The 13466-nt window shown below is 34.3% G+C and overlaps 1 protein-coding gene across 2 annotated transcripts in view; it reads right to left on the minus strand.

Moving 5' to 3' along the window:
* The window catches only part of LOC105473300 (protein tyrosine phosphatase receptor type Q), a 222050-nt gene that overhangs the window by 186884 nt on the left and 21700 nt on the right, over positions 1-13466 (minus strand). For both annotated transcript variants that reach the window (XM_071071389.1, XM_071071390.1), the window contains 3 exons: positions 13091-13219; positions 10092-10238; positions 3877-4049 (listed from right to left, as the gene is read on the minus strand). In XM_071071389.1, coding sequence (XP_070927490.1) covers positions 3877-4049; positions 10092-10238; positions 13091-13219 — 449 coding nt within the window. The remainder of the gene's footprint in view (positions 1-3876; positions 4050-10091; positions 10239-13090; positions 13220-13466) is intronic.

Below are 13466 nucleotides of genomic sequence, written 5' to 3' on the forward strand. Positions count from 1 at the left end.
AGGTTACTTAAATACATATATACCTTCGTCATCTGTTCTCAATTCTTATTAGGTTACTTTCATAATGTAAATAATATACTTAAATCCAGAAGGATTATTCTAATAGGTGCTTGAAATATAAAATAGTAGGCTGGGGGAGTGTAGTGCATGGCCTCTCAGGTAGATACCCATTATACCCACCTCCTGTTGTTCCTGCTTTGTAAAATCTCCTCTTCTTGAGTGAGTTGGGACCTATGATTTGTATCTAACCAATAGAACAAAGCAAAGGGCATAACATGTCTCTCCCATGATCACATTATATAGACCCTTCTTACTGGCTTGATGAAGTAAATGGCCATGTTGAAAAAGGCCACATGGAAAAAAAAAAAAAAAACTGTAAGGCACTAAGAGGAGTCTCCAGCCAAGAGCCAGCAGAATCCAGGGCCCTTAGTTCTAAAGCCAAAAGGAAATAAAATCTGCCAAAACCTGAATAAGGCTGCAAGTGGATTCTTCCCTAGTCAAGCCTCCAGATGAGAACACAGCTCAGCTAGTTTCTTACTTGCAGCCTTATGAGACTCTAAGAGGAGAACCAATCTAAGCTGTACCGAGATATCTGACCCAAAGAAACTGTGCGATTATAAGTACAAATTGTTTTAAGCTGCTAAGTTTGTGGAAAATTGTTATGGAACAATGGAAAACTAATATAGTGAGATAACAGTAGTCCAGGCGAGGGACTATGCAATCCTGAGCTGAAGTGGGAGATACAGAAATAAAATAAAGACATATGCAGGTCACATTCTGGACGTAGAAATAACTGATCTTAACATTAAGTGGCTATTGAATGCTAAGTAGGATCTAAGTCAGAAGTGACTCCAAGGTTTCAAGCCTTCATGACAGAGAGAATAACGGTTCCATTATCCAAAAAGACAAATATCAGACGTATATAAATGCCATAAATGCTCACTCTCAAAGTCTTCTGTACCATGGTTTCTTAGACAATGATCTTCAGGTCTGAGATCTGTGTTACGTACAGTCAGAGGGATTAGAAAATTCTAAACCCAGGTACCAAGGCTACAAGTCAGCCTCTCTTTAGGCCTTACTCTTGACACACTGAAACTAGTAATTGCCTGGACAGACCTTATGGGTGTCCTGTGGGAACCTGCACATGTCACTGTCTCTGTCCCAATATCTCTGTCCTCATTCCCATGTCACATCTTCCTTCCCATCATGAACCAGGCCCTATTATCTCAAATAAGATTCCTGTTTCATTTTATGGGGAGAAAATAATTTAGATGTAATGAGCCTGGCAGAACCTTCCCACGAATGGCTGCAATTAGGAATCCAGAGTGTCAGAGAGAAGGATCAGAGTAGAAAGCAAGGCATAAAAGTCAGACAAATAGGAAGCAGTGATTGAAATTGTTAGGTCATCAAAAGAAAATGTTATGAGATGGCTGAAACCAAAGCTCTGTAGAATATCTTTACTAAAATGTTAGAAAACAGTTAACTTTTTGAACTATCTTCATTTTAAATTGTGCAAAGCCAAAGGATTACAATGTCACAGTATACAAAAGTGCAGAAAATATTAAGGAACAAATAGTGCCAAAAGCTGAAAAGTGGGGGGACAGAGGGATGGATTTTGAAGGAGATAAGAACACAAGGGTGGTTAAAAATATTTAATCCTTGTATTGGACACTGGGGAGGTCACTGGTGACTTCTAATAAGACTTCAAGGATTTAAAGAGTTCTTGAGTTGCAGAATGAGGCTACTTTTTCAGAAGATAATAGAAATGAGAAGAGAGAGTCCTTATCCTGAGAGAGGTACCAAGGTCAAAGAAAGGAATAACAAACGAAGAACACACTAAGCCAAAAGTTGTATTTCTTATGTCATTTACTCCCAACCCTGTAAGGTGGCTATATAAGCCCTATTATAAAAATGAAGGCAACAAGTCTCCAAAAGTTGATTTGTCCAAGGACATAGGCGTAGAACATGGCAGAGCGAGGCCAAGAACCCAGGGCCATTTGGATTTAAAGCTTCTGTCATATCTGTCTCCCCACATCAATCTCCTGAAAGGTAAACCCAAACACCAGTTACACGGGGAAGTAGAAATATCAGAAATAAGTCTGATCTAGTAAAGAAAGATATAATCAGAGAAATAAAGAGAAGTATAATGTCTCCTTTCATTAAGAGAGGATAAGGGAAGTAATATTGGGAAGCAACTAAAGTGGATGATCCTATGCCAAGATTAATGATCACAATAGGTCACAATTATTTAGCACAGCACTTACTATATGCCAGGTACAGTTCTAAGCTCTTTACATACATGAACCCACTAAATCCTCATTATTAACCCTTTGTTATAGGGACTTATAATCACTATCTTATAGAAGAAGAAACTGATGTTCAGAGAGCTGAGGCCAACTTTCCTGGGGTTAAACAGTTAGTAATGGCAGAACTAGAGTTTAAACCTGGTTTACACTCTTAACCACTTGCTATATAGCCCAGTGAGAGACAAAATCATAATTCAAATCCAAATTTGTATGTCTCCAAAGCTCATGTGCTCTCTACTATGAGACGAGAATTGCAGACCAAATAGAGACAGAAACACACACAAAAAAAAGCCTTTCTAGAACCTCTTAGCCTAATAGAAAAACAGGTGTGGCCGCCCATTCAATAGATATCATTAGCAGAAGTGGGAAACCTGTCATCTAGTACTAAGAAAGCTCAGTATCTAATTTAAGACCTTCTCAGCAGGAGCAAAGGGTTAAGCTTTTGCCCTTTGCCTGAGTTGTCAACTAGAGTATCACAGAAAGCATAATTCAACATCTTTTGCACAGAGGAAAGGAATCAACATAGGATTAAAATTTAACCCTGGGTTGAAGGCGGTGAGCAACTTGGAGTGGTAAGTCCTGGGTAGCCAGAATGCATTGAGCACATGGTAAGGTCAACTGTCACGCACAGGTAAGTGCCAGAAATAGAGGAAGGCTGGGACTAGAAATAGAATGAAGGCACGTGTGGGGAAAAATAACAGCACAGGTAGAAGCAGCAGCAACTCTGAAACAAAACAGCAGATGCCAGGGGCTGAATAACTATCATGTTTGTCTTTAAGGCCCAGTGATTGCTGCACTGGTCCTAAGAATGTTTATTCTTTGAGTGCCCCAGGGAGCAGCCAGTATCTGGACATGACTAGCCTGGAGGCTGAAAGGGTCTCACAGGTGAACAGTTGGTGAGGTGAGGTGAACAAAGACAGTGAAAAGAAAAATCAGTGTTGCCTGAACTTCCTAACAGAAACAAAAGGAAAAAAATAAGACTTCCAGTGTGAATAGAAGCAAACACATTGCCTAAAGATCCTGGTCCTCTTATTCAAAATCTAGGAAATGACTTAAATTTATTTTATTTAGTAATGTGATTTCTTAATCAAAGGTAATTTTTTTCTTTTTTAAAAAGAGGCAACTCTGAGAAATTTAGCTTCCCAAGACCAAAGAGAACAGAATCATTTGTCAACAACAGCTACTAAAATTACTGTGCCCTTCACTGGCAACTGTTCCAAGTTGCAAGCACAGCCTTTAAAGGAGTACTTAAATCATAACAGGAGTTTCCAAACAATTCATTAACTAATTTAGAATAATAATATTAACTTATGAAAATACCTTTAGTCCTGTTTAATTGCACAATTAACATTTTTCATACGATGAAAATGAATAATAGCACTTAACTGATAATATATGACCTAAAATGAAATATGATCTAACTAGATTATCAACATGCCCCAAATTTACTTTACTTTGTACTAGTAAGTTGTCACATATTTTATATGTGGGTGCTAGCAAATCTTCAAAGGTATCAGAGCCAGAACCAAGTAGAAAGGGCTCGCCAATAAGTGAAATAAAAATGCAATACCTCATTATTTCCTCTGAGCAAAGTATTTTCCAAAATTATTCCTGTCTCTGGAACTAGCACTTTCACTCGGTATTGGTTAATAATTCCATTTGGTTGTTGTGGTTTCTTCCAAGTAATTCTTACTTGCGTGGCTTCTACCTCTGCAAGTTGTAAATCAAACACTGCCCCTGGAACTAAGAAAGAAAGAAAGAAAAGAAAAAAGGGGGAATTTAAAAATATTTTTTCAAGTGAAAAAAGTGCCTACATTCTTAGCTCACAATTTAAGATATATAACAATTTTATTAGAAAATAGACGAGATTGGGTGCGATGGCTCACGCCTGTAATCCCGGCACTTTGGGAGGCCAAGGGAGGCCAATCACCTGAGATCAGGAGTTCAAGACCAGCCTGACCAACATGGTGAAACCTCATCTCTACTAAAAAATACAAAAATTAGCCGGGCATGGTGGTGCGTGCCTGTATTCCCAGCTACTCGGGAGGCTGAGGCAGGAGAATTGCTTGAACCCAAGAGGCAGAGGTTACAGTGAGTGGAGATCACACCACTGCACTCCAGCCTGGGAGAAAGAGCAAGACTCCGTCAAAATAAATAAATAAATAAATAGACAAAAACAATTTATTTTGTTAAAAATTAAATATGTCTTTAAAAAAGGATGAGTTCACATCCTTTGCAGGGACATGGATGAAGGTGGAAATCATCATTCTCAGCAAACTAACACAAGAACAAAAAAACCAAACACCACATGTTCTCACTCATAAGAGGGAGATGAACAATGAGAACACATGGACACAGGGAGGGGATCATCACACACTGGGGCCTGTTGATGGGTGGGGGGTAGGGGAGGGATAGCATTAGGAGAAATACCTAATGTAGATGACGGGTTGATAGGTGCAGCAAACCACCATGGCACATGTATACCTATGTAACAAACCTACACGTTCTGCACATGCACCCCAGAACTTAAAGTATAATAAATTTTTTTAATTAAATGTCTTTAAATACATGGATATTTAAAACTAAATTTCTAAACATTGTTCTTGAAATGTAAGTAAGGAGCAGAATAACAGAATAATTTTCCAAAATAAAAGTCATAACATTTGTCTGAAACAAATTAATTAATGAAAATAATTTTCTTGAGAATATGCCTATTTGGAGATGATTAATGCCCAGTTGAAATCTTGATGGTTTCATAAAAATTATAACAACAGATTGAAAAATAATATTCAGAAGACTCTGAATGCAATGAAATATAGTTGGTAAGTTAAATTAGATTGCGTTTTAATTTATTACATGAAATTGTTTGAAGAGTTGATTGATTTTTTCTGATATTTTAAAAATAATCATGTTATTTTCAAATTTCAGGGGCCCTTATTCATTAAAATAGTAAAGAAAAATAGGAACAAACCAATAATTGGTTTAAAATAAAATGCAATAAAAAAAACTTAAAGCAAATTCTAGTTGTAAAGTCACCAAGAGTGACATCTAGGGAACTTCCCAGTTTCACAGGAGTAATGGGCAAAAAATAAACATCCCCTGGCTTTTGACCATTTTTATTTACAGTTCAACTTGTGGTTATGAATAGCTCATTCATCCCTCCAACCTCTACTTTCCTTATCTATAAAATGGGTGTCATTATAGCTTTCCTATTACTATACAGGTTACTATAAGGAACAGAGTTCAAGAAAAATTCTCAAATTTCTAAAACTTTTAAGAAAGAGAAAATGACATAAAATTATGATCCCTTATGATCAGATTGTTGTTACACTTTAAATTAATTTCCCCAAGCTATCTGGCAGTGGTACAGGTTTAGCAAATTCTAGTTAGAAGACAGGCATATAGTCTTAAAAGGGAACAAAGGAAAAATGACCGCCTTTCTTTTTAAGACAACAGAAAGGAATTGAAAAATAATTTTACAACTCCCATATATGTTATTTATAAAGAGGAAATATAATTATGCTTAAGTTGGCTTTATAGTAACTATAACTATACAAAGTTTTCACCCCTTAGATTGAGTTTTTTCCTTTGTCTTCATGAAGTAACCAGTAAAGACTCCCTAGATATCGTGACAATCACTGGGCCATTCATTTGTCATTCAACACACTGAGCATTGATCATATGATCACTGTTCTAGGCACTTGAGGACAGAGGAAGGAATAAGACAGATAAAGCCCTTTGCACAAGTCACCTCTAGTATGAGTTTTATTTCACTAAAATATATTGTACCTAGAGCTCATGTTTGTATCATCTTATTTATCAACATGCAATTTACCAATATGCATTTTTCAAGGGTGGAGAAACTTTTCAAATAATTGGGTGGTGTAAAATAACATGGCTATTTAAACAGCAAAGCTCTCATTCCATCTTTCTTTAAAATTTTATTTTACAGTTTTTATGTAGACAAAACAATAGCCAGTATTGCATAACTTAAGTCACAGAAGAGATCTGGCATTTTTTCCATTTATTTTGAACTGATGTAGAATCTCCACTGAAAAAAAAAAACAGCTAATGACTACATTGATCATATTAATCAGGCAACTAAACCCTGCCTATTGAAAAATAAGTGAAATGATCAGTTCAAGTCAATGCAACACACTAATGTGTTAGATATCAAATATTATGCAGGACAGCAGAAAAATATATATATTTTACTGTCTCTTATTTTGCTAGTGAAACCCAAGAGTAGTAGCAGACACTATTTATCTTTTAATTAGAATATATATTTCTGTATATTCCATATATTAAATACTTACTTTCTTAGTAAGTATTGCCCCATGATACTTAATGTCAAAAATTACAATCCAAGTAAAGACTAAGTGGTTCTATATTACCTTAAAATATACCTCAAACTTGCATAAAAAGAATGACTATAAACTTATCTTTGTTTTCCTATTTAAGCTTAGGGGATAAAGGAAATGGAGTAGATAGCATAGTATCTTGTCTTTAAAAAGACACTTGATCTGTTAGACCACAAATTCTTATGAGGAAACTAGAGAAGACTTTAATATGATACAAAATTAACTAAAGATAATCAAACACGCAAGGCAATTATTCATGGTTCAGCATCAATTTTGAAGGTGTTATCCACAGGAAATACCTACAAGCTATTCTCAAGTCAATATATTTACAAATTTTACAATCAAATGAGAAATAAGTTAGACATCTGACCAAAAAATCTTATATTTTCTTTACCCCAATACCATTTGTTTCCAACTTCAAAATTAATGCTGCTCAATGATGAATTTTCTAGATAAGGGCAAAATAATTTTAATTTTGAAGGTGTTACATACATGGACTACCTAAGAATCATTCTTGAGTTAATATATTTATAAATTTTACTAATACATTAGAAACACAGTAATATATGATTTATTAAAATATATTCCAAATGATTTGAGGTATTCAAATGAAAAACTATGAGAAGAAATGAAACAGAGACAAATAGCATTGAGGTAAAAGAAAATACATTAAGATCATTTTTGCCATTATCTAGCAAATTAAACTTTCTTTACAAGTGTATTTTGAAAAGCAAGTAGTAAAATTAAAGCCACTGCAAATCCTGAAAACACAAAGTTGGCAGGCTCTCAGTTATTTTCCTACAAAGATTTTACTACTCTTTGCAGAAAGTAACAAGTTTAAGTCACTGAGGACAAACGTCTACACTGCCATAGTCTATTTAAGAGGGAGTAAACAAGAATCTCAGAAATTTGTCTGCTTTTAAGAAATGGTCATGCTAAACTACCCTGACAGAAAAGTTATTAGACAATATTGAAGCATCACAGTTTGCTTATTTTTTTTACCCCTCACACAAGTTAGAAGAATGTTGTTGCCTATGTTACATTTGTCAGCATTATCTGATTTTGGAATAGGCAACTCTATGACATTTTATAGCTTTGGAGATTATTATCTTGTTTTCCAAAATCATTTATTTTCATGCCTATGTAGAAATCTACTCATCAAAATATTAAGAGACATATAGAAGGCTTAGGAAATATATAAGAGAACTACTAAAATAATAGGATGCTGATTTTCTTTCAAAGTAGACTATGGACCATAACATCCCCAGGGGTAATGAAATTAACTCCACTGTAATGTAATAGCACAAAACATTCTCTATAAGAGGTCAATGCAACATTTTTCTATGAGTATTTATAAGAGCACCAATTGTTTTAAAAGGTAATTTAAAAGAAGCAAGCTAGTCCTAATTATTTTTTAAATAGATGATAGACTGGTTTAAATATGGAGAAGAAAATAAATTAAGTAACTTTAATTAGAATACTAAAAACCCTGTTGTATTAATGAAAAGGATAATATAAAATTAAGAAATCATTTTTAAATTGAAAGTAGATAGTTCTAACAAGTTATCACATTGTTCTCATATAGTTTAAAGATCCATGTATTTCAAAGTTTTAAATACTGGAACCAGGATTAATTAGTGGTGTCAGAAGAAGAAAGCTACATTTACTGCATTTGACAGAGTATTCCATTGAAGCAGCTCCCGAGGCTGAACTATCCCCAGAGAACTCTATGGATGAAGGCTGGCATGAGGATATAAGAACCATGCCAACCCTGCCTTTGGTGGAACCCACCAGTTGCCAGGAGGCCCCTCTAAGACCCACCAGTGTGTGGTCTACAGGAGGAGTGACTCAGGAAGATAACAGAATGAAACACAGGACAAATTGCTTTTTATACAGGCTAATGGAGTCATCGACTTAAAATGATTTGGTGTGAAAAATAGGCCTTGTGAAATATATTTAACGATGACCCTAAGATTCTACTTTTTTTCTGGATAAAAAATGTAGAAATTAAGGCAAGTAAATTTTAAAATAATCCAAGACAAATAACATTGCATTGTACACGGCATATGCACTATCTATTTCCACATTTTTATCAAAGGCTGTAGTCCAAGAATGATGACAATAAAAAAATACATTTATTGAGTTGTGGATTCTGTTTGGAAGCACCCAAATCAGCTGGTCTTGAAAGAAGACAGTAGTTCAGGATTTACTTAATTGTATAACAAGAATAGAAATCAGTGGGTACATTGAGTTGGTTGAGAAAACTCTATTAAGACCAAAATCGAGGGCTCTGCTTTATTTGATAGTATCTGTAAATCTGTCTAGCTTCCTAGGAAATGCTTAAGAGCAGCTTTTAGGTGGAGATGAAGGAAAACTTAAGATTTAAGGGAGAAGCTACACAATGCTAAGATTCTTCTGATAGAAACACAATGGTAAAATTTTAATACAAAAAAATAACATTTTCCTTATGAGTATGTATAACTTTCTTATATGTATACTAAAACTATATATATGTCAGAATTTTCATCTGAAATAGATAAAACGTAACTTTTATGTTCTTTCAACAAAATATCAATGATTATTTCTTTAAAGGGGAGAAGTACAACATTTCCTAATAGTTACTGCCCTCTAATGGTCAAATGCTTGAATGATGAATGTATGACCTGTGTGTGTGTGTGTGTGTGTGTGTGTGTACATGTGTACATTTCATTTATAAGTTACTGTCTGTTAGCTTCCACACAAACAAAGTCTGGAAACTTTTCCAAGTGTTAATGTGTTATAAGAAGTTACTGTTATTTTTCTCCATAATTACAATCCCTAAATAGAAATGAAGGCATTTAGCAAGTTCAGTGTGGGCCAGAAAGGTATGTTGTGAAATAGTATGGAAACAATTTTTTTAAAGTATAGGAAGGAAGTTTCTTGAGGAAAAATACTCTTTTCATAATTTCAGTAAATACTGGTAAATCTGTATCATGCATCCACTCAGAATCTTCACTTGCTTAGAATCCCGTTTTGATTATAAACACATTTTGTTGAAAGCATTGGGAATATAGGAATTCCTCTAAACACTAGCTCTGTGAGAAAAAATAGATTCCACATTTTAAAATGTAGTCAAACCATACTAAATGTGTTTGTTTACCTTATGACTTCTTGAGGTTTTGCTAAATTTTATTGTGAATCTCTAACTGGCCAATACTATGTATGGTATTTCCTAACCTTAGCTGATCTTGGGTTCCTTTTATGATGAAGCATGCTATGAGTTTAATGTTCTGGAGAACACACATCAGAATGAATTAGGTAGTAATTTAATAAGGAAAAATATGATTTAAGTAAATATAAAACAAATTGCTTCTAATATCATGTTTTACCAGTTCATGAAGTTCATAAGCATACCAAAAATATATCACTCATTCCCTGTTCTTACCATCTGGTGGAGTGAATACTGAAAGATTTGACTTGGGCCCAGTCCCTGCATTGGTTTCAGCCGCAACATAGACATCATACATCGTAAATGGTGTTAGGTTAGTGAATGCAAACTTAAGGTCTTTCGTGCTGTTATCCAAAATGCGACCTGCAAAAAGTGGAAGACAGCTGTGGATTATTTTTTATCAAGCATGCAATCATGTTCACATTTAAGTACAGAGCCAAGGACAACAATTCAAGTGTTAACCTATGCACTAAAATTTGTTATTATAATATCAAAACTAGATATATTTTAAACATGTGGCTTAGTAGTACATTGATATGAATTTAACGAAAATAAATGAAAGAACATGAAAATGTTCCAGTGCTTAAAATTACTTTTATTAAATCATAAAGCCCTTTTGAATTACCAGGTTATTTTTGACATATTGAAAAGGGAAGCATCAAATTTTATCGATTCCAAAAGTGACCAGATTTTATACTCAAATTTATTCAATTAAAATGCTAAATAATTTCATTATCTTTTATAAGAGCATATATTTATAAAATATTTCTAGTTTAGCTTCTGAACAAAATTCCTTAGTCTGTCAGCACCATTCTTTAAATCTTCGACTTTGCTTTAAATGATTCCTTTACCTTCTTGCTCTAACTACAAACTGGCTTTTTCCTAAGAACACTGCTTTTGTTCCCCTGCAGCCAATCCAAATGGTGGCAGTCTGTTTTCACCCCACAGCTCTCAAGTAACCAGGCCTTTAGGTGTAGTGTTGTTCTTGTTCCTCATTGCTCCACTTTATTCACTATCCTCTGTCTCTCCTTATAAAAGCCCACAGCTTTAAATACTATATTACCAGTGACATCCACTAGCCCTCACAGTTGTCATAATCTACTAACCTGAGGGTCATTTACTCTCATTTACTTTCATGGTCCAGCTTTGGTTCAAGGCTACCATCTTAATTTGTGCTGATTTTAATATCCTGAGAGATAATCCTTAAATTACTTAGATATTTCCTTAAATAATCTAGTTTTCCAGAATTTCAGCCACTCCCTCAAGATCATAACTTAGACACTACTATCATCAATTACTCTGTATCATTAAGAATCTCAATTTCACGCAACTTTTTCTAACCACTTTTGCTTATGTCCTTTACACTTCCTCTGTAATCCAGAACTGATAATTCTTTAAATCCACTGAAATCAACAATCCATTGATTTAATCACGTATTTTATTTTTGTTTTCTTTTATTTGGCCCCTCACCACTTGATTTCCACTCTTTACCCAGCTTCAGTGTCAATTTCAATTATAATCACTGCCTTACACAGGCCTCCAATTCCCTTGCCCTTCTCTAGTTGAAGGGAGCTGGTTTACAGCACAAAACCATTAATTGATATCACTTTATTTGTAGCCAAACCTCAAATGAGCCCTACATGGTGCCTGGAATCTTACTCAACTTACATAGTCAATGGTCCAATCACTCTACTCTTCTAGATGATTATTTTACACTTACTCTTCTCTGCTCAGACCTCTAATACTTTCTGCCCTATCTTCACTCCCAACTAATGGGTCTTGCTTCCCACTACACTGAAAAAAGTAAACCAATTAGAAAACATTTGCCACAGGCTCCCACCAACACAACTATATATTTACCAGCATCTATACCCATATACTCTGCCTTACAGCCTATAAGAACAAATTATGGACAAATCATCTATTAGTATGGACAAATTATCTGTATTCTTATCTCAAACCAATGGCTACATTTGAGCAAAAGATCTCACCTTCTACTCACACAGATACCTTTCCAGTAATTCTCGTTTTTCTTATATCATTAATATTTTCCTTATTTTCCTCATTTCCATTAACACCCACTGTTCCAGTGATCTTCTTCCATTCGCTCTTAAACTAATTAGTTAGGTATTTACCCCACATGTTCCACCATACTGGAAGCACATGATCACTCCCATTAGGCTAAATGCAATTATTGCTAAATGTCTCTCACTTGATTTATCAGCCAGTCTCACAAATGAAAGAGTACTTCAGCCAAGTATTGAACAATATTATCAGATAGAAAAGATGGAGCTGTGTATCCATGTCTGTTTCTGTGTATTGGATGGGTGGGTGGAGGGAATTATCTTTTTTTACAGAGTAAAAGTATTTCAGAATTTTAAGAGCATAAGTTACTTAGGGATGAAAGATAAAAGTTACTCATGATGGTGATGAGTGATTCATACCATAGAAATTGCAAAATAAAATGAGTTGAAACTTTGTATCTTTTTCAATGCCCCCAAATATATGATAATATGTGGCTTTATGTTATTTCATCACTGTTAGAATTAAACTTCTTTCATAGAACCATAGGATCTCAATCAGGAGAGAATTTTAGACTTTACATAATTCACTTCTAATGATATAATATTTGAACCTCTCAAAATATCTCTGGCAAGTGGATGCCCAGGTCCTGCTTGCTTACAAAGATGGAGAACTTGCCACTTTATAAAGCTGCCTAAAATTTTAATAGGCTTCCTTTTTTAAAGCAGTTTTAGGTCCACAGGAAAATAGAGCAGAAGATACAGAGATTTTCCATGTTATTTTTAGAGAGCTCTTTCTAATGATTAAAAACTAGGCTCCTAGCAGTGAATAGAAATCTAATTTAATATAGTCAAAGTCCATTGTTCTTCATGAATGTAAGCCAAGGCCTTCTTGTTCAAATATTTGAAGATGTATATCTCCACTGACACTTTTTTCTTGAGGAGTTATCTCTAGTTTTTCACATGCATCACATGAAATGTGGAATATGAATAGTGTTTTGTCATTCTTATACTCATTTATGGTTTTGAATTAAAAAATCAAAGGACCTCACTTTCTTTATGACTTTCCTATTGTTTGTTTCAACAGCAGGGTCTTTTAAAAAGAGTCTGATACTTTTAAAAAGAGTTTGATATTGGTAACATATTTTATTATTCTCACACCAAAAGGCAAACACAAAACCAATTAAGACTTACCTGATGGTCCATATAATTCAACTCTATAACTAAATTTCCCTGTTACTATAGTTGGTGGGTCCCATATAATTGAAAAGGACTTTCCTGTGACGTTGCCTGTTATGCAGTTTTGTGGTGGTCCTTCAGGCACTAAAATAATCATAGAAAATAAATACATAATATATATTTAAAATTAAAGTGCACCCTATTAAATACACATAATAAAACACAAAGGCAAAGAAGGAAAATAAAATATCACACTTGAAAGCAAAGAGTTTTTTTAACTTAAAGAAAAAATGGAATATAATTGAAAATTGTGAATAACACATGCTGGATCATCAGATAAACTTATTTTTAACAATTACTACTTTATTTAATACTGTATATTATTGCACTG

This window comes from Macaca nemestrina, chromosome 10, assembly GCF_043159975.1.
Source record: "Macaca nemestrina isolate mMacNem1 chromosome 10, mMacNem.hap1, whole genome shotgun sequence".
Taxonomy (NCBI): Eukaryota; Metazoa; Chordata; class Mammalia; order Primates; family Cercopithecidae; genus Macaca; species Macaca nemestrina.